General features: G+C 38.5%; 2 protein-coding genes across 5 annotated transcripts; both read right to left on the bottom strand.

Annotated features, from left to right (window-relative positions):
* Positions 1 to 920: 920 nt before the first annotated feature.
* On the bottom strand, positions 921 to 11,293 carry LOC132863139 (spindlin-Z). 4 transcript variants are annotated; one of them, XM_060895754.1, is made up of 6 exons: positions 11,120 to 11,293; positions 6,376 to 6,641; positions 6,222 to 6,270; positions 5,663 to 5,913; positions 4,217 to 4,450; positions 921 to 4,000 (listed from the first exon to the last, which is right to left on the bottom strand). In XM_060895754.1, exons 2-6 carry the CDS (start codon positions 6,425 to 6,427, stop codon positions 3,801 to 3,803), a joined length of 786 nt encoding a protein of 261 aa, XP_060751737.1. In that variant the 5' UTR covers positions 6,428 to 6,641; positions 11,120 to 11,293; the 3' UTR covers positions 921 to 3,800. The 4 variants fall into 4 exon arrangements, with proteins under 4 accessions (XP_060751737.1, XP_060751736.1, XP_060751739.1 ...); XM_060895753.1 differs by having other exon boundaries at positions 11,162 to 11,293; XM_060895756.1 differs by lacking the exon at positions 11,120 to 11,293 and adding an exon at positions 10,852 to 11,014.
* A 1,187-nt stretch (positions 11,294 to 12,480) lies between these two features.
* Positions 12,481 to 21,745, bottom strand: zmp:0000001301 (rab9 effector protein with kelch motifs; the record flags this gene model as incomplete). The annotated part of the gene is given in 18 exon segments (XM_060896615.1): positions 12,481 to 12,875; positions 14,151 to 14,255; positions 14,458 to 14,542; positions 14,768 to 14,868; positions 15,781 to 15,868; positions 16,060 to 16,108; positions 16,197 to 16,284; positions 16,921 to 17,006; positions 17,272 to 17,353; positions 17,466 to 17,551; positions 18,059 to 18,159; positions 19,815 to 19,866; positions 20,092 to 20,238; positions 20,924 to 21,012; positions 21,095 to 21,173; positions 21,267 to 21,322; positions 21,403 to 21,477; positions 21,561 to 21,745. Coding segments are annotated over 18 exon segments (1,659 nt in total), but the record flags the coding sequence as incomplete, so codon positions are not given.
* Positions 21,746 to 21,986: the final 241 nt, after the last annotated feature.

Raw genomic sequence — 21,986 nt, 5'->3', positions numbered from 1 at the left:
CGGGTCTCCACAGTAGTCTTGATCGCCTACATTACAAAGAATCAGACCCAAACACAGGATAAAAACCAAGCACTGCTTTAAAAAACATAAAACAAAACTTGAACATGAAACCGAATGCCGTTAATGAAACAAATGAAAAATGGGTAACGAAAAGACAATCACGTAGATAACAGCGACACACCGTGCTGCACAAAGACAACACTAACTAATTAATTAAAACACACACTCTCTCACTCTCACTGTCACACACATACACAGTCTGGAAAAGGCCCAAACTTCCAAAAAGGAAAAATCAGGTGGGAATTTTGCCTAAAGTCATCATGTAAAATAAGGAAAAAAGAATCCAAGGACAGTTTAAATTTTAATATTAATATTTGTCATCCACAATAACGCAGTTATTAACAAGACAAGGCCATAGGTCTCATAAAGCAGATTCAAAACTGCCATTTGTCCTCATGGTGGCTTTTACTTTTCTTTCTTTTGCATCATCCAGAAACTCTTACAGTCTTATCGTGTCAGTGTGGGTGCAGGTTTTCATTGCAACCAATCAGAAGCCACACACGAGTCTACTGAAAGCTAAGATCATCTGATTAAATGGGTGGAATCTGGTGGAGCTGCTTCTTAAATGGTACGAAACCCACACTGGCCCTTTTTATCCGATAAGACTCGACGCCCCTGATCTATAGTGTAAAAGGATTCCCTCGTCCCTGTGACCACTTCGTTAAGATGTCCACCCATTTATACACTCATTAGTCTGCACTCACTACAGCAGCCATTATTAGAAACATACATGATGATAACAACCTTTTTTTGTTAAAACAAAAGGGATTTTTCTTTGGGACAGGAAGTAAATAAAACAGACTGTTCTTAAAATAAATAAATAAATAAATAAAAATAATAATAATAATACACTCATATCGAATTTCACATGAAGTTTTATTTTTTATCTTATAAGGATAGACTTACATAATAATTATAAAAATTACTTACAGAATTAAGTAACAGGTTTTAAAATGTGTTTATACTTCTAAATGCAAATAAAATGAGCTATCTACAATGTTTAGAAAAAGAAAATGCCGTCCGATAGAAGCCGTAGAAGCGAAGAACATGAAATCTATACATGTAATCTGTGACAATCATCAAATTGCACTTTTTCTCCTTTTTTTCGTTTTTTTTTCTTCTTTTTTCTTTAAACAAAGTAATCAAAGAGCATCAGCATCTCAAAGGGATCATAATGATGAGTTTGTGTTCTTCTCACTGTGTGCGCTGAGAAGGAAAACACCCACAAAAAAAAAGACATTAAAAAAAAAAACAATTAAAAACACTTTCCCTTTCTCTTACTTCCGAATGTACAAAGTCGTATTAGATATGTATGAGATTCAGTATGAAATTTCACACACAGACCCACACGTATGTGCGCATGTACACAACTCCTATACAGGATTCTTAGCGACAACTGGAGCTGATCTCCTTCTGGATTATTTTCACGCTTGTACGGTTTGACGTGTCGAGTCGATATGATCCCTCAAATGCTGTGTAACACTGGTACTTTGCCCTTCAGTTGGCACGCCACATAACACCAGTGCATTTGATCTGATAGAGCGTAGTAAGAAAAATAAAACACTTTCATTTTAGAAATGGGTGAGAAGCTTAAATAATAATAATAAAAAAAAAAAATAAGGAAAAAATAATAATCTGATTCTCACAATCAAGCACAATAAGCTTTGTTTTAGGAAACAAAGAACTGAAAGAAAAGACGGGTACACATGCATCACACTGACGTACACTTACAACTCTACTCGTATCATGCAAAAAAAGAATGGCCTAGCATTCATAGTTTTTTTTTTCTTTTAAAACCTTTTTTTTTTTTCTCCGTTTGAATTTCCCACGTTGACCGGACATCAAACACGGTACAATACTACAGTAGGTAAGTGTAAAGAAAAGGCTGAACCGTCCAACTGAGCGTCCCGTTTTGCATAATAACACGTTCGTATGCCACTCCTGAAACAAGTCTGTGATGTAACGCAAAGCTCCGATGGTTACTAAAAGGTGCATACAATTTTTTCTTACAGTTTTCCCGAATGCTTATGAATCACAATGGGTTAATGGACACCGGTTCCTCTTTTTTTTTTTTTTTGTCGTCATTTTTTTCCCCCCACACTCTCTTATTTGGTAAGCTAAGCGTTAAGGTCGTACGGTTAAACGGCTGTGACATCATTTCCACTGTTTATGGTTGAAATAAAGCCATCGTGTGTATCAAAAGTGACAAGAGTTGTCTTGTCCTTGTTGTTTCGTTTCTTTTTAAACATACATGTTTACGATTTTGGACTGCGAGTGAACACTGCTTGAAAAGAACCGGTCTAGCGTTCTAGGCTGAACAGATACTTGTGAAGAGGAGAAGAAAAAGAAAAGAAAAAAACTCATGAGGTAATGATTAACATATGTGGCTGTATGTGTAACTTTCAACATTGTAACATTCCTGAGGAGAGAAAACCCCTCAGGTCATCTCACACACACACACACACACACACGCATGCACGCACACAAACCTCTATTAGGGACGTAAAAAAGAATTCTGAAAAGCAGACGAGGCACAAACACTTCGACGTTAAAAAAACAAAAAACCCAAACAATCTCAATAGGCTAACTGTGTAAGAAGCTACGTGTTGATGGAATAAGATTAGAATGGGTTGCCATGTACTACCTGAATACTTAAAACTTATTATTGCAGTTTTCTTAGTATTGTTAATCTTCAGTCAATAGTCTTCTAAGAATATTTGGCCAATGTTTCCACGCGTGTTCGTTTCAGAACGCGAAGGAAGTGGAAATCGAACCATTGGACCTGTGTTGTAGTGAAATAAAACACAGCGCTAAAGAAAACGAAGACGATTAGGAGCCATCCACGAAACAGCATGGAATACAAATCGCAAAACACATTTACGAAGCCATCGATGAGCCAAGTACTATATAACCGATTCTGTTAGCCTTTTCTTTCTTTTTTTTCTTTTTCTTCAAATGAATACTTAAAAATGGCTTTCAGAGAAATGGCTGAATTTTGTAATCATGTAGATTTTTGAAAAGAAGATAACCAAGTGCTCCGATATGTCGCTGAGGCGAAAAATACATTAGTGCTTACGATAACCGAGAGACCATGGAATAATGTGGAGTCGATCATTCAAAAAACAACAACAAACGGACGAACGAACGAACAAACAAAAATCACAGCATGGAAGAAGCTGGTGAGCAAAACTACAAATACGCATCATCTATCAAACAGATGAGTAAAATTTGTAGTAGGTGTGGATTTGTAGGGAGTAACTGAGACTTTCGTCCGTTCTTGCGGTGTGCTATATGGTTGAACTCCATCATAGCGAATGAAATCTTTAGCGTTAAAGGCCGAGTCTCTCTGTCATCAAAGTGCCCGAATTTTAAAAGCAGAGACGCGGAGGCTGACCTCAGGTTCTCCCGTTCACGAGTGGAAATGATGTACGCCTGTTATTCAACAGGAATGAGCAACAATTAAAAAAAAAAATAAGAAGACAATATAAACATGTAGCTACTTTTGTTTAGGGAATAACATGTCAAAACAACACCCATCCCTTTCGTGTGGAAACGAGGGAAAAAACAAACAAACACTTAACTAGTGGCAATCCAAGGCTCCAGTGAAATATCCATCACCAATACACATCTCCGGTAGGATGGTGCAAAGAAACGTTCCGTGAGGACTTTTGGCAGAGTTTGTGAATCCCATCCGTAGACAATCTCATCCCGGGCTTCCTGGACCTCTTTTCTTTTCCCGCCTACGATGTTTTCACCAAGTCGTACACATAAATGTGAAAATCGTCGTCGAACTTGATGAAATAGACGGAGGGCTTGGCCTCCACCTGGTGTATGACCATGCCAGTCCGTTTGGAGCCGTCCTCTTTGGCGTACTCCACTTGCTTTCCGACGAGGCTGTCCACCACCTCTCCGGGCTCGCGCTCCGCTGGGGGAGAATCGTCTGAAAGCGTAAATGACAAAATGACGTTACATGGCAAGATTCAACGTGACAAGGGTTTGAAAAGGTCAGAGAATCTTCTGGAAGTTTCTGGCAACAACTATTTGCTTCTAGATTTTAAAACCTCTCAAGCAAAATGCAAAATGTAAATATACTCGGCTTGAGCTTCTCCCTTCAGTACGGGTTAGAAATCTGAATAGGACTTTAAACCAAACTCACTCGAATCTGGCATGATCCTCAAGTCTCCGTCCTTGTAGTCGTCAAGCAGCTGATACATGTAGAGGACTGGGTCCTTTTCATAAGTGATATAAAACCATGTGTTCATAATAGGGGCACGAGCCAACACCATGCCCCGCCACTCGTCCTTCGAGCCTTCCTCCGTCTCGAACATGTGCTCCACTGCCTTGCCTATCATCGTGTCTGCCAGATGTGCGTCGCTGATGCGCGTGGAAGCTGGGACGAGGATGGGGGGGGGGAAGAAAAATGAATGAATGGGATCCAGAAATGCATGGTTAAAGAAAATAAACTAGAAACAGTCTATAATTCTGTAAGGTCTGGAGTGACATTAAGAGAAAAAAAAAATCTGTCACGTTGAGTTTTACAGCTCAGGTTTCCTTAAATCAGGTTGAGTAACAAATTATTAATTCATCAGATAACACACTGGGGAATTAAAAGCTTCGACCTAATTACTTGGTTGCTAGAAGGATAATTAGCTCTTTAGGTGCACGAACTCGGGAGTGAAAGAAAAGCCGACACTGGAGACTCCTTCCATCAGTGTTAAATGAGCAAGACAGCACAGGAATATACAACATTATTTGCCTGGATGTTGTTCTGGGAATCAGCGTTCTAGCAATGGGTTTCATTTGTCCCGGGTTCGAGATTGTTAATTCAGTATTATTGAGATATGTTGAACCTTTATTAATTTAGATTTACAATACCAAATCTCTGTTCAAAGCCATTTTCTATTCATTGCCTTTTATCCAGACAGAATGTTTGTGATTCAGAAATAAAAAGTCTTTTCAGTCATAATTTGTGTTCGTTAAAATTTGCATTTTGAATCAAAACGAATCGGAGCATGAAGCCGGTACCGTGAATCAAAACGTGACCGGGGTGTGTTGTTAGTCTCAGTGTATATTAGTTACGGCGTCTGGGTAAAGTCACGAAAAGTGTTATGTTTATACACACATGCCACAGGAAGTTTCAAGGGCATAGTCAAGGGTATAGAGTAAGAACAGGAAAATCAACACCACAATGATGACCAGCATATCTGAAGCTTTCCGAATGTGTCTTTTAGACACTGTACAAAGAAAAAAGAAGACACATAGCTTGCTAATCAATGCAGGATAGTAATGGCCACTCTGTATTTACACAGCTGAAGGTTGATACAAAAGTTTCTACTCGATTTCTACTTCTGCCTCGTCTGCATCTATTAAAACACACAGCTCCTAATGCTTTCGACAAAATTATGCATAGTTTAAATTAAAAAAAAAAAAAAAAAGATCATTTGCTTCCTTTTTGTATAAATATTTTATTTGTTTAGAACAAATTATCTGTTTGTTCTGAATCACAAATCTGTATTTGTTTACATCCCTATTCCACGTGTCTGGAAAGAAAATAGAAAAACAACAACAAAAAAGAACCAAAACATACAAAATCAAGGCGTACCTACACGGTCCGGCAAGACTTCCAGCCCCTGCACTCGCTCGTCTTTGTGCAGCTCCAGGCCGTATACGCAGTCGAACCCATCGTACTTGATTAGATAGAGGGATGGGTTGACCGGCACTTGGTCTAACACCGTGCCCTTCCACTGGGATGCTGCTCCGCTGCCTTCCTTCCAGATGTGCTGTATGCGGCAGCCCACTATGTTTCGCCGGGGCTGGGACACTTTGGTGGGCCCCACGCTGCTTTTGTGTTTTCTGTATGAATGAACATGTTGAAATGCCTAGACAGCAAGTCACTGCAAAAAAGGCTTTCTGCTTTTAATTCAAGACGTTTCACAGCGTTGACTATGCTACAAAAATCCGCTGTGACCTTGAGAGATTATGTCAGAAACCAAAACAAGTGAACCACACCAATAAGCCCACACGGCATTAAATCAGTTTAGTAAGTATTGCATTTTAAAGTCTGTTCAGACTCGACCGGTCACGACTTAAAGCATTCGGCAATGAGGCTAAACAAAGTCTTGTTTAAATTGTAAAACGTTCTCCATGGTTGTGGAACTTACTTGTGGGAATTCTTTTTCTTCATCATATTTGCAGAGACTCCGGCATGTCCTTAAAAGGTAAAATCATGCAGAGACACAATGTTGTTAGAAAAAACAACCCTGTGAGAAGTAGACTGTATACACACAAAACAAAAGACCTTACGCAAAACTGTACCTGCATCAGCTCTGGATCTCTGGCCTGCGTTCTTCCCGAATGGGGTCTTCATTCATCTGGATGTAGGGGAGCAGCCTTGCTGCCAAACTAGGGTGAAAATATGACTTCGAATTTGTCTAAAAGGGGGGGACAAAGGTGTGGTGAAAAACTGGAAAAATGCTGGCAGGTAATCCAATAGTCCGACCTGGTGTTATCAGCAGCCCACTCAGGGCTCTGGCAGGTGATAGTTATCCAGGCTCTTACTTTTGTTGAAGGGCTTTTAAAACCTATGGAAACGAGAGAGAAAAAAAAAAGAGAGAAGCAGATTTATTCTTCTAAACCTTCAAACAGGTATCACAGTGCTTCTCTGCCAGCTTTATTCATTTGTAGACAAAGCTTTGGGGGGTCAAATCAGCCCACATGTCAGCTAGAGAGAATTTTTCAGCCATAATGCCTAGCAGATGTCTCTAGTTGCTTTCCAAACTTGGAAATTGATTTTTAATTGAACTGACATGTAAACTCATAACAGTGTGTCTTATACATCGGTCTTGATCAGACAAACATACGGAGAGTCTGAGAAATTTGATCAGATATGCATTCAAAATAATAATAATTATAAAAAAAAGATAGAAGATGGACACGTTCAGTTTTTTCTGCTGAATCTGAAGGACATGAATTATAAATCAAAGAGAAGCAGATGTAGGAATTCCAAATAAAACAACCTTCCGCAAACCTCTAAATCTATTACAATAAAATTATCACCCGGCTAGCTGACGCAATGCTTCAATACTGTAGCAGGGGGAAAAAAAGGTTTTCGGTGGAGAGAAAATAATGCTATTGGAGAACACGAATGTTGTCAAAAGATAACTTTCACCCTAGGTTCAGGAATTCCGAGCAGATTCTAAATTATCCTTAACGCAGCATCACGACTTGTTCAGTTGCAGCATGGAATGCGAACGGTGCTAGAAACTTAACCCGAAAACTGCCAGCGAAAAGGTGTAAATTTGGAAATTTACCACAGCATCTAGTTGCTGAAAGCACTGGAGAACAAGGCTGAAGTATATTTGTGCTTAACCACATGTAGGTGTAAATAAGATCTACGTCTCACATATTTCTACACGTATTTTGCTACTCTATGCCATCAGATATTAGCCTGATGTTACTGTGTGCTACAGATCCGTTTACCAAGATAAAACGCCAGGCGTGTCCCCAGCAGACTACGTAAACTAATGTGGTGTCCTATTTATACTTGCATACTCATGACCTGCTCTAGATTGTTCTGGAGTACTAACACCTTGTACTGACCAGGTTTCCTAGAACAGTTATTGTTTGGTAGTGTGTTAGTGGGTATGTTTCGAGTGCCAGTAAATATGTACGAATGTAGCGCAAGAGTTTTCAGTGTGAGATGCAGATAATGACAGTGATCATGAACAGCAGAAAGTTACAAACGGTAACGCAGCTCATCATGGAAATCGTTGAGCGTTACAGTTCGGCTTAGAAAGTGTTTTTAATCCACCAGAAAATATTCAGGCGAGCATGTGAACAATGGCAGTTGTGAAGCGTGTAAGGAAAGCCAAGTATATTTGGAAGGACGCCTTTAGCGTACAATATGCCCAATATGCCCTTGTTTACTTTTCCTCATGGTTCAGCACAGATCGCTGAGCCAACCAAGCTAGCTAGCTTTCTGTCTTGCTGTATGGCATCATAGATTTTTGCATGGACTCTGTGAGATGCTGCACAGCTGGCTTCAAATCAAATCACGCTTGCGCTGGGAATTTTTTTTAAAAATCATGCAGTTGCTTGTGTCAGTTACTATATAAACGAGTATATGCAGGACTTCTTGCTTTTTGGAGAAGGAAATTGCATCAGATCACAATGCCGCTGGGGCCAGTTCTGCTCCTGAAATCTACAGTCGTGTTTAGTCGGTCCCTCAGGCTTCCCGGGACTCGTCTAACAAACCTCAGCTGGTAAAATGTGATATTAATGGAAAAGATGGTGAGCGAGCTCTACAATAAGAAGCAGCGACAAGGAGTTAACCAGCAGATCAAATGCAAGGTTATCTCTTGGGCTCTTCTACTCTTCTATATGACTACCTTAATAAAAGTAAACCAGACTAATGCTGTTCTAATGAGAGGGCAGTGCTCATTGCCAGACCCTTTCAGATTACCAGTAACACTTGGCTCATGATATATGCAAAGGGTGACCAGAACAGGTAAAATAGCGAGTAAACTCATTACTGCTGTAAGGTACAGTAACGTGTTTGAATGAAACAACTCGACGATAGCCAGGTGTGCAGAATAATGACACAATATATCATCTGATTACTATGCAAAGTAGAAAACCTTGGAGGGAAAACACACAACGACTCTGTATGAAGCACAGATATTCTTGATTTTTCCATCCAGAAGCTGACTTTCCTACAACACATTCTGTAAAGTTGTATCCCTCATTCACCATGCCAATTTGCCAAGGCTAGGATTTGTAATTTATTTATTTAAGTCCTGATTACCACGTATGTTACCGTGGCTAGAAACAATTTTCCTACTTGATTGCTTAAAAATGTAAGAAAATGGAAGGTCCTTGGTCTTGAATATTCTTGTGGCAGAAAATAATAAGCTCTGACACTGGAGACTCTTTCCATGAAACAGTAAATAAATGTCTGCCTCCACCAATCAACGATTATACAGGACCAGAGACATTTTAGGTCTTTGATTATTAGTGAGGTGAACTAGTATGTTACTAATGAAGGCCTGTGGTGATCATCATGCCAATCATCATATTGTACAGTTTTTCCTGCCATAGTCTCCCAGTGAAATGGATGGATGCTGATGCATTTCCTTTTGAAACATGAAGTCAGCCATGATGTGTTGAAGTGCTTGACTGACGTACACAACAGATAACAGTTTTCGCTTCAAATCCTCTGCCAAATCTAAACATCTCTGACATGGCTTAGCAAACTGTCTAAACATAGAGAAAAGCAAAGGATTTAACGAAAGGCTTTTTCAACCTATGAAGGGATGTGGTAGCCTAGTGGTTAAGGTGTTGGACTACTGACCGGAAGGTCATGAGTTTGAATCCAAGGTCCACCAAGCTGCCACTGCTGGGCCCCTGCGCAAGGCCCTTAACCCTCAATTGCTCAGTTGTATAAATTGTAAGTCACTCTGGATAAAGATGTCTGCTAAATGCCAGAAATGTAAACGTAAGTATCCGTCATTGCCAGATTCACCCACGTCTGTCTGCTTAATAAAGATCACTTAGAAGTTAAGATGCTCAGTGTTACTAAAGTACATGTTCGCACCTGTGACTTATTCTTACTAATGTCAGATTGCGATATTTTGTCACTGAGCAGTTGGTAAAACAGTCACATAACCACCATCTTGGAAATGAATAAGCCATTTTTTTCCCTCATGACTTACTTCTATTCTAGCACAAGACACGCCCAACTAAGGGGCGTGGCCTATAGGTACAAGAAAGCATTTCATTACAAAAACACAAGACCATCAAAATAAATAAAAAAATAATCAAAATAATACACTTCATCAAAAAAAACTAAAAATAAAAATTAATGGTATCCAGGAGCCCAATTATTAATTGAAGAAAGAAAGAAAAAAGTGCATTTCTGGACAAATTCAGGCCTAGTGAGAAATCCATTAGGTCTTGGAACAAACCGAGGACATTATTGGCAGCTGGTACAGTTAGATTTTGTTCCACATGAAGGTGTGTATTAGTGCTAATTGATCCATTAGGGCTGTAAAGGTGCCCTACAAACGCGTTCATCACAAATACAAATGAAGCGGCGCGGCACGGCGGCCCCCGCCCCCTTACACACACACACACACACACACACACACATTAAACACAACACACACACGCTTCCTTCCCCCGATTCATGCCTCGTCTGCAACCCGAACCTATTCTTTCAGGCTGATGAGGTTTCAGACTGAGACTTTTACATCTCAAATGAGCTAAAGGACAGTGAATAGCACAGAACGACCAGTTCACCGGATCACCGGCTGCAAAAAATGTAAAAGTGGCCAGATTTCAGTCAGCTGACAAGCAAAAACGGCATTTTAATCACTTAAACACAACCTACGGAACACTGAAAACCATCAGAGATATATACATAAATAAAGTTAGCTAGCTTTCTGAACGACCGTTAACGCGACAAGCGACAATCATTTCGCTATGCTAATACATGCACTATGTAACAAGTAATCAGGAAATGTTTGTTTTTTTTGCACAATACAAGATTTTTAGCATTACCTATAATCAATAAATCAATACCTGGCTTGTCAAAAAAAGGCTATATAGACTAGATATAGACAAGCAATAACCGAACATTCAGCAAAAAAAAAATGCTAAGCAAAAACGAAGCTAAATACATCAGCTAACCTTTATCGACTGCAGAGGTCGTAATTATCCCAGGAGAAGAGAAAATAAGATTAGGAAGATATATTTTTTTTAAAATAAGGGCCGTAAAGCAGGCAAAACACAAACCTATGCATCTAAAATCACAAACGTTAGCCAGGCGGCTAGCTCCTGTGAGCAGTGAACGATGTCAGCCATGTTTGCTTGGCTATTATTTACAATCCCCGCAGCAGCCGAACAAAGGAGGGACTGTAAAAAGCGACGCTGCCTGTCTGACAAGAAACACACTTCAAATGAAAACAGAAAATGTCTCGAAAGGGAAAAAAAAAAAAACCCGCCTCCATTCAGCCTTACATAGCCGTGAAAAACCCGTGTCGTTGTGTTTCACAGTTCTCACCAAGCAACAACCGTCTTCATGTTTGGTGATATGTCAGCTTACCCCCTTTTTTTTTTCTTTTTTTTAAGTGTGAATTTATAGCATGCTACGGAAAAATTTCCTCTCCTGCTCTCTGAATCCAGCAGCAGCCGTTTTGATGAGCTCAACTGCGGCCGAGACTTCCCCCTAGCTCCCTCCCTCACCCACCCACTCTGCCAAATAGTGCTCCGCCCTCAGAAGGTAGTCTCTGCCGCGAGAAACCCGGACTTCCTGCACGATAGTGAGCGCCTGTACAGTTTCCATATTTTTTTTTTTTCACCCTCTGCTTTCAACTTGAGGGCAAAATTTGTGTGTCTGCGCAGACAATGCGACAAGGATGAGGTTAAAAAAACGTGTATGGATTTGTTTAGAATCAATAAATCACCTTGAATTTAAAAAAAAGAAGCAACGTTCATGACTATGTGTGCTGCACTGAATACATTATTTCTATGTTAAAACCAGGAGAATGTTTTTTCAGTTAGGATGTAGGTGTATTCAGGCCAGGGGTGCTATAAGGTGGCAGATGTTCCCACCACAACTCTGACTCTGAAGTCAGTAATGCATAAACATTATCATTGTACCTCATTTTCTGTGTGTATTTCCTTTAGATTTCTTTAAACGTGCCAGTAACTGCACCTGACTGTCCCCAGGAGTCAATGAGTTCGTGACTGTGACCTGCAATATACATGATGCCCAGTGTTTCCCGGATAGGCTCCAGATCTACCGGGACCCTGACCCGAAAGCCGGTTTATTCAGACCTGTTATAGTAACATCGAGCAGTTCCATTCAGCCAGCTTATTTTGCAGTAAAGAACAAATGAGATGTCTTGCTCCTCTGCCACCCCATGATTACAAACCCCTGAAAACACAACTGACTCCTATACCCATGTTTAATACACAGTGTAACAAAATGCTTTTAGTGTGAAAATGCAAATACACCCATTGACAAAGAATTAAATATTGAAATGATAATTAGCCAAGAAAAAGCTTGTGATATGATATGAAATATGTTATAAAATATTATTAAACTGGTAGCAGAATAGACCTGGCATACTCACCAGAACAAAAAGGTCGAGCTTATGGACAGGCATGCCTAAGCTTTTATTATATTTCATGCAATAATCCAGGCTTAATCAGTAAATTACTTAAATTTCAAACATGATTTTATCAGACATTATCAGATTAATAGCTGCATGTGATATGTCTTTCTTGCATTATTTCAAATCAGTGTTTTATACATACGTATTGTTTAAGATAAAGACAACAACAAGGCAATAGGCTTTGTAAACCTATTTTTATTCGACATCACATGACTTAAAATCAATTAAATGAATCAAACCATTTTCTAGTATTTGTTTCTTCTGGCTCTCAGTTCTAAATGTCTGTGCATTTTTCTTGCTTAGTCAAATTAGCTGTTTTTATTTTTTAGTCACATAATTCCATCTGTCTCTCTCTCTGTAGGACAGAAGCTAAATGGTAATTATGGAAATATACTATCCACGTATGCATTTCTGCAATGGTCCATATCGACGGCACGGCCCGTGAGCGAGCTTTGACATTGAAGAAGTGCGATGGAAAACAAAAAAAACTCGGCCCCCTCTCCCCTCCTTCGGGTTGCCATAGAGACAGTGTCTTCACATGCCTTTGAACTGCTGCATAATGGACAGGAGGTGCTCGCTGCGTTTTTGGATGTTGCACTGCTCTTCTTTCAGCTTCTCCTGCTCATGGAGCACTTCCTCCTGCAGAGAATGGATGGGCAGAGTTTGCATTATTGTCGTGCTGCCATACTGGAATCTATGGCTAAGTCTGAACTGTACTTGTGTGATGCGAATGTATCTTTCACTCGAGAAGTGATTGATGGTGATGGCGAGATTATGACTTCTAAACTGTATACAATAACTACTAGAACCATTTTTCTCAATGCTTTGTTTACTTAAAGTCAACTTTAGAATGTATTAAAAAGACAAAAGCATGCAATGATTTTTAAAAAAATTCAGGATTGTGTAGTATACAGTTTATTTAAACAGGTTTATTTACTGATTTCAGGGGGCACGGTGACTTAGTGGTTAGCATGTTCGCCTCACACCTCCAGGGTTGGGGGTTCGATTCCCACCTCTGCCTTGTGTGTGTGGAGTTTGCATGTTCTCCCCGTGCCTCGGGGTTTCCTCCAGGTACTCCGGTTTCCTCCCCCGGTCCAAAGACATGCATGGTAGGTTGATTGGCATCTCTGGAAAATTGTCCGTAGTGTGTGATTGCGTGAGTGAATGAGAGCGTGTGTGTGTGTGCCCTGTGATGGGTTGGCACTCCATCCAGGGTGTATCCTGCCTTGATGCCCGATGACGCCTGAGATAGGCACAGGCTCCCCGTGACCCGAGGTAGTTTGGATAAAGTGGTAGGAAATGAGTGAGTGAGAATTACTGATTTCAAAATTTCATGATTTCCAAAACCAAATTAATATCATATTTATTATTCCCAGAAGAGCATAACATATCCTGGGATGTCTAACAAGGCTAAATACACTGGAAGATTTCTAGGTTATATCCTTAGGTGTGGCATGTGCACTGTTCTCTTCGATACAGACCACAGACCTCGATAGGACTCAGACTCAGAGCTGGAAATGTCCAAATTAAACATGCCCCACTTTGATTTCTGTGTTTAATTAAATTTAACAAAGCCATAACCATATATGGCAGAGGCAATCCGGTTTTGTCCTAAAATATACTTTTGTTATTAAAAAATGCCCAGGGATTAAAAGCTGCAAAATAGCAATAAAGCAACAATGACCTCATATGCATAGATTTAAATTTTGGCCAAAAGTATAATTGAATTTGATTAATTTGAATTAAAAAAAGAAAAATTTGATTTTTAATTGAGGAAGAATGAAGTCGTGTTTCCAACTGTTTATGTGGAAAACAGAAATTATTATATATGGCTTTACTTCCTAGTCAGGCACTCGGATGTATAAATAGCACATGGACACAGTGTGTGGTGAGTAACAGTTTGTGGTCACATACCCTGAGTTTGCACAGCTCCTTCCTCTCCTTGTCGTTCTCTTCAGCCCGAGCTCGTAGCCAAGCCTCATTCTGAAGTCTGTGTCTCTCTAGCATGTCTTGAATTTCCTGTCAAACCAGAGTCGCAAATGCTCGTTTGCTTTATTTTTTTTAATGGCATCAAACACCACACATCTGTTTTTATTAGGTTTTAGGTCAATCTGTTTCTGAGGCCATTTTTTTCCTCAGATGCTCAGCTCCGTTTCCTGACCTCAGCTGTGTATCTTGTGCTAATAAATCCTTGACAGGGCCACAAATAAATGTGACGCACCTGGCTCTGTTTCTGGTGATATTCATTGATGGCCTGTCTCTCACAACGAAGCACTTCCACTGCTTCTGACAGATCAGACTTTTCTCTGAAGAATAAAAAAAAAAGTGGATTTATTTCCACAGTTTGTTGCGAGGGGACATGTGTATTAATCCTCTGCTAGTCTGGCACACAGATGAAGCTTTTATCAAAATCAGCAATTTCTCAAACATCACTAAAAGTGTCTTCACGTCATCATTGTTTTAATCCTTTTAGTGTCAGATTCAGTTTTCTTGCAGTTTTTTTTTAATGTGTATTCGAATCTTTTCAGTACCTGTCTAGTTTTCGGAACTGCTCGTCTAAAATGGCAAAAGCTTTATGGAACAGTGTCAGTGCTTCACCTCGAACTGTGGCAAAATCTTGATAAGCTGTGGGCTAAACAGAACAAAGACATCGACAAAATCCTGAAATAATCTATGATCTATCATCAAATTGCTTCATTTTCTGATCTATTAACACATGATGTGGAATTGATGTGATTCATCAAAACACTTATTCAGTTCGTTCACAGAATACAATTAAAATTTTTAGCATCGATATTGCCGAGTCGCATATGGTGAAAAAATGGTGAGCTGATATGTGGGGCAGCTTGGGAAATTTAATTTATTAAATAAAATGTTGACATTTAGTACTCTGTATAGTTTGGAAAGGTAAATTTTTTTCCTGAACTGAAATATTTACTTCGGTCTGATTAGAACACTCCAAAACCTAGATGATCTAATAGATATTTATTGGTTTAATTTACATTTAATATAATGATTTCAAATCTTTATACCAGGCCTTTTCCCCCCAGATTATTGTTTTTCATATTATCTTGAGCTGACAGGCTATAAAAAAGAAATACTACTACTTTTTCTACTACGTTTTCATTCATTCTTAAAATAAATAAATAATAAAAAGAATACAGCCAATTTTTTAATCATTCTGGGAAATGATGTTGCATATAGTTGATTATATTACATTTGTCTCATAACCTGAGGAAAAAGTCACAGGTATAATCTTCTTATTATGGTTCTTGCCATTCATCTGTACTGAAATAATCATTGACTCATTCGGACTGATTAGCTAGCAAGGTTTCTTTTAGCAGACTGACGGTGTTTGTTAAACTGGCTCCATTGTGTCCAGGAAGAGCCAAAACAATGTCCAAATGCAGACTAAATAAAAATTCCATGTTGTTTTGGTTAAATTTTGTATATTCATGCTTTCATATAATAAATCATATAATAAATACATTTTGTTAAAAAAACGTCTGGAAACCTCTGGAAAAAGCTGTCATGAAGAAATCACCTGTGCTGACCCGGTTCTCTCGCTCCTCATGGTCACTGGGGTCTCACTCAGCTCATACCTCACATTGGGAACCTTCGTCGGCACAAAACTGAAGGAATAAACGTGTGACGTGGATTTACATAACGGAAAATGTCTCATATGAAACTGAGAATGAAACCCCTTCATTTTGAGGAAATTTGCCTTGTGTAAAGTTTCAGCTAAAGACGTAGGATTGTGTTTTGGTTTGAATACGACTAAACTCTGACTTTAACAACGTGGTCTAAATGTGAAGGCACCCACCTGTTACTAACACCCTGAAGCCCAAATTCAGACAGAATCTCCTTCATCACTGTAACAAATACAGGTAATGGTAAGAAGATTTTTAGGTTTGATTTCTTCATCCATCTTCAGACATCGCAAAAGCATAACTGTTTTACCGGGTTGTCTCTCTGATGGGTTGATTAATTTCATTATCTTCAGGTCATTAAATTCCTGTTCTTCATTTCTGCCTCCAAACACATACATCTAAAATAAACCACACATACAGTATATGGTGTCAACTACACAAAGGCCAGGAGGAAGTGAATTTAAAACAACTGGATTATAATATTCTATATTATACCTCAGTGCTGATGAATTCTTGAATCTAATCCGTCAGATTCATTGTGTTGGTGGTGTTGATTCTTTTTCTATAACAGCTGGAGAGTTTATACTTAGAATATGTGCTTGTTTCTATAGTAACATCTCATTAAGGGTAAATCCATAATCTAAGCCTAATAATAAATGGAATAAAAAGTGTTTTATTTAACAAAGCAAAATTGTTGAGAAGTTTAATTAATGTTTATGGAAGGAATCTCCAGTGTCAAAAAGTACTTTGTAATCATCAGTAACGTTTCTCCCTTTGCTTTTTACTCTGTGCTTAAACCCTTGGTTATTGACATTTGAAACCCCACCTTTAACCCCGGGTAGAGGAAATGAGGTATTTGAGAAGCAGTGTTAGCACTTACAAAACTGTGGTCTGAAGTAGCACTATGTTAACTGCATAGTTTACAAATGAAATGCCTGTAATCATTGGCAAGTTATTGTGGATATAATCCCTGTTGTGTGTTTTATTCCTTGCTAAACACACACATGCACTCACACACAAACACACATACATACGTGACTATGAATAATAAAGGTTGCATGGCCGTGACGTCTAGCCGGAGGAATCCCCACATACAGAGGTACCTTCCATTTCATCTTTGCTGATAAAAAAGGGAGTTAATTGTGTTACACATGGATTTTAGATGCTTAACGTGATGTGTTCCTCTAATGCATGAGTTTTTATTCTTTCTAGATATACATTTATTCTGCAGCATTCTATCTATCTATCTATCTATCTATCTATCTATCTATCTATCTATCTATCTATCTATCTATCTATTTATTTATTTACATGTAATCATATGGTTTTTAAATGTGTGTGCTATTTTATTTCCATAAATGAATTAAGAGTGTATCTGTTTTTACCCAGACTCAGCTTGTGAATTTCATTGGTCGATGAAATTTTTCCATCTGAGCTTTGGATCATCCCTCCGAACATATAAATATCCTGTGATAGACAAACAGTTGTGTGTTATGAATTCAATGACTAGCTTTGATAACCTGGACAAAGAAAGGCAGACCATTTAAGTGATTGGTTGCTTTAGATTGTATTTTCTGACCTTGTCACGGTGAGCTGTGAAGGTCTGACCAGTGCAGGAGAATGGCGACTCGCCCTTTACCTCGCATTTCTGCCATGTCAGGGTCTCTATGGAAGGAGGGAGATTTTTCTACTCAGATTTTTTGCACATTCAAAGTGCGTTGAAACAAATGTTCAATGAGCTTGAGTATATTGTGAAGAGAAGTCCAGGGATGAGGACAGGACAGAGTTTATGATTACAACAGATATGTTGTATGTCAGATATAAGACCTAAGGACCAAAAGACTTTATTATATTATAGGCAATTTTGTTCATTTCAGATAAAGGTTGTAGCAATACAAAATATGGAAATGTTCCAAGTGTAAAAAAATCATTCAATTAAGACTCTTAATATTATCTGTTTACATTTTTTGTTATTAATTATAGAATTAATTATTCATTTTTGTTTGTATGTTTGCTTTAAAATGGTTTGTTACCTAAAAGGAATCACAAAGATGAGTCACAAGAACAGAGAGCTCCAGGTGAAGAAGCAGAAAGTTTAATACACCGTTTAATATGAGTCTTTAGAAACATATTGCATATACTGAAATACTTTTCCAAAGTAGAGCAATTTACCTATATTTAGGACATGAATGTCTTTGTAGTAGGATCCATCTGCTTCACATCCCCCAAACAAGAAGATCTGCTCATTGACAACAGCACACGTGTGGTTATATCTGTGAAAGAAACACTCGTATCAGAGCTGCATGAATGCAGTGGGAGAGGCTGAAAGCGGGATACTAAAACCCCGAGCCAAATCCAGACAAAAAGGCCTGATGAAAAATAGACGGCTCCATTTTCAAACAGGGTCGCTGAAGAAAATGATCCCTGCTACCAAAACACCATGGCAACAGCCTGCGCATGCTATACCGTCGACACATATTCAGCCTGATCAAGATCTTTTTGTGTTTTATTCTGAGGGAAAAAAAAATTGTACTGCATCGTAAATTCACTTACATCTAAAATATCCATCTTTTATATGTATATTTTACATGGAAACATGAAAATACTTTCACGTTCAAGATACATATATTAACCATAAATTATAAAAGTATATATATAACTCCACCCACTTAGCAGTTAGCATGCTAACTAGCATTGCTATTAGCAAGAAAAATCCCGTTGAATTGCACTTGACAATTTAGCTGACAGAAACCTGTATTATAACGTTATAAACATGCAGAATTGTCGTACTGATTTTCAATAGTGTTTTTATTGTCTCACTTTTCTCTGTAATAAAGTTTATAGTTTTTAATGCATTGCTAGGAAAGTTAGCATGTTTAGCATTTTAAACTAATAGGACATTGTGCTGATTGAAAGCCAGGTGTTAACACTATATAAAAATGCTGTCCTGTTTTCTTGTTCTCCACTTAATTTATTATACTGTATTAATATGTTTAAAGCTTTACCGAGACTTCATTTTCCTGCTGGATCGACATTGCTGATTCTGTATCTAGTCAGTAATAAATTACGTCTCATGGATCATGCTTTGTTGTCTATCATATTGTGTTTATTCTTCTTCTTCTTATTATTATTAGAATTAGAATGATTGGCTGTGCTGGGCACTTGAGATTATTGTACAAGGTACAACTTAGAAACCAGGAAGAATGCTTACACAATTGCTAGTATAGCTTTAGGGCTGCGTTTTGTTCTCAAGTCTTCATTACTGATCAGCTAATAAGTTCAAGAAATTTTACTTCATGTTAAAACTAGAATGAAGGTCATGGTTACATAGATGTACTATTTTATTTGAACCATATAGTACACAGTTATAGAAGGGAAATGAATTATAATTACACTATTCAGTGTCATGCAGATGACCATGAGGTTCCCTTTTGAGTCTTGAGTTTCCTTTCATAATGGATGAAATTATAAGTTGAAAATTAATATTATCTATTTCTGTAAAGCTGCATTGTGACAATGACCATTGTTAAAAGCGTCATATAAAAAATGAACTGAATTACTGACAGACTGAAATAAGGGCAGAGTAAAAGGGTGTTGGTGAGTATCTATATAATGATTAACAAAACGTCATGACACAGTTTCCCAAATGGGTTTTCTCAAATGCTTAATACGCTTGGGCTGAGATTGTTATTTTTTTCTAGATATTTTTCCAGTTTATTTGTCCTAGTAAGGTACAAAAAAAAAAATGACCATTTCACTTTCCTCTGTAAAACATACCTGCTAAAATTACAAGTAAACTTGACGGTGCAATCCCAGTGACAAGAAAAAGTACAGTTTAGTATCCCGATTTATTATTTTTGTTTTGTTTTCTATTAATCATCATATAACCTTGATCCCTAGCCCTAATGTTAAAAAAATATGACATTACCTTGCAGATGGTGGAGTCCCGCTTGTTTTGATAGGCGTCCAAATCAATGACACTAAAAGAAGTTTAATGGAAGCGTGCTTAGTACAAGGTCTGTTATATATTTAAAGATATTATAAGTCTAAAAACCTGATACGTATACTACTGCCATTGCAAAATGTCTTTCAAGAAGCAGTATATTCTGTGTCTGATTATATGACCTTCTATAATAAGTAGTTCTAGAACTAGACCATTCAGCCCATCTAGAGCCCATCTTTGACTGTATCAATATGCTGCAGACCTGTGTTGAACATCATAAGGTCATCTCTAGGTGTTCCCTCCAGAATTCCTCCATAGATGTAGATATTATCCCCTAAAGCTGCTGAGCTGTGTCTGAGAGTCTTCAGCGCCACACCACCGGTGTTCAGCTTGTCCCATTTCAACGTAACTAAGCGGGTGAGGAAACATGTGCAACGTTACAATGTCTGCCTATATCCCAATACTTTTATGCACTTTAAATCAAACCCTTCCATTATTTTATCAATTCCTCTTAGACCACCATTAGAATTTTGTGAATTTAATTCTTTAACGAACAACAGCTCACTTTTTTGTGACAATGTTCATTACATTTTCAACAAAACAATGCAGAAATGGAGAACTCCTGGACTGCATTTATTCAGTAAGCTTCTGAAATAAATGGATATTAAATAAATCGATACATTCATTCATCTTCTACCACTTATCCGAACTACCTCGGGTCACGGGGAGCCTGTGCCTATCTCAGGCGTCATCGGGCATCAAGGCAGGATACACCCTGGACGGAGTGCCAACCCATCGCAGGGCACACACACACACACACACACACACACACACACACACATTCACTCAATCACACACTAGGGACAATTTTCCAGAGATGCCAATCAACCTACCATGCATGTCTTTGGACCGGGGGAGGAAACCGGAGTACCCGGAGGAAACCCCCGAGGCACGGGGAGAACATGCAAACTCCACACACACAAGGCGGAGGCGGGAACCCCGACCCTGGAGGTGTGAGTCAAACGTGCTAACCACTAAGCCACCGCGCCCCCTAAATCGATACATAAAAATATTAATAAAACTTAAATGCTTACCAACATCGAAGCAGTAGACACCTGGAAGACATTCTTTTGCTTCAGGGTAGCAGGAGCCTCCAAATAAGTACAGTTTTCCTTTGACAACACTGTAAAAAACAGCCAGCATAAATCTTAACACACTCACGTGAAAATATTTTTTTCTCTTTTTCTTTATTACTTTTTGTTTACCAAAGTGAGTGGCCTTCTCTCGCAAGTGGTATAACTCCATTCTGAGGCATCATCTCCCATGTTATACCTGAGGGTGAAACTTAAAAATAAAACAAAAAACAAAGCAAGAGATATTAATAATAATTCACTAGTTTTAAATATATAAACTTAATATATGCATACAAAGGCATACCTGTAATCATGTAGAAATCGTTCAAATATTCAGGCTGGAAAGTGAATCAAATAAAACTAAGGTTGTTATTGTCTATAATAGATAGATGACATCGAAGCATGTTTTTATTTTATTATTAACTCTACTGATGTTACACACCACAGAATTTGCGTTTGAGACTCCTCCATGCAAGAATGCAATATTTCCTGCCACGGCAAATGCATGACCAGCTCTGAAAGTACAAATGTTCAATTGCATGTCTCTGTATTTAAATTTGCATTAGGAGTATCAAGATTAAAGATGGGAGTACCTCACCTCGGGCTGGGTGGCATTCCTTTGGTGTCCTTTTCAACCCAGTGTCCACTTGCTAGAGCCATTTTAAGCAATGAATGAATTTTGTTGTGTACAAAATTGATTAAAGTCTGAATCATATAGACAGTAGAAAGCAAGTCCAACATGCATCCATGTCCCACTACCAGTCCTGGTAGCTGAAAGGAACATATTCATCCAGCTGTAAGATGAGGAAAGCCGTCGCCTAGTGATTGAGGTAAACAAGGTTCTCCGTTCATCATGCAGGCAGGTGTTCGGTGAGACGACTGTTTAAACGTGCTGTGGTAAGGTTTACACAGCCATAACCATCCAGCTAAGTAAATCGTTAGAATATTAAATGTTAAAAGGTTTTGTGTGTGTGTATATATATATATATGTGTGTGTCATAAGGGTGTTAGGGTGTTTGTATGT

The sequence above is a fragment of the Tachysurus vachellii genome, chromosome 20, assembly GCF_030014155.1.
Source record: "Tachysurus vachellii isolate PV-2020 chromosome 20, HZAU_Pvac_v1, whole genome shotgun sequence".
NCBI classification, from domain to species: Eukaryota; Metazoa; Chordata; class Actinopteri; order Siluriformes; family Bagridae; genus Tachysurus; species Tachysurus vachellii.
Note: the sequence above shows the minus strand (reverse complement) of the source record. Positions and strands in the feature narration are given on the sequence as shown.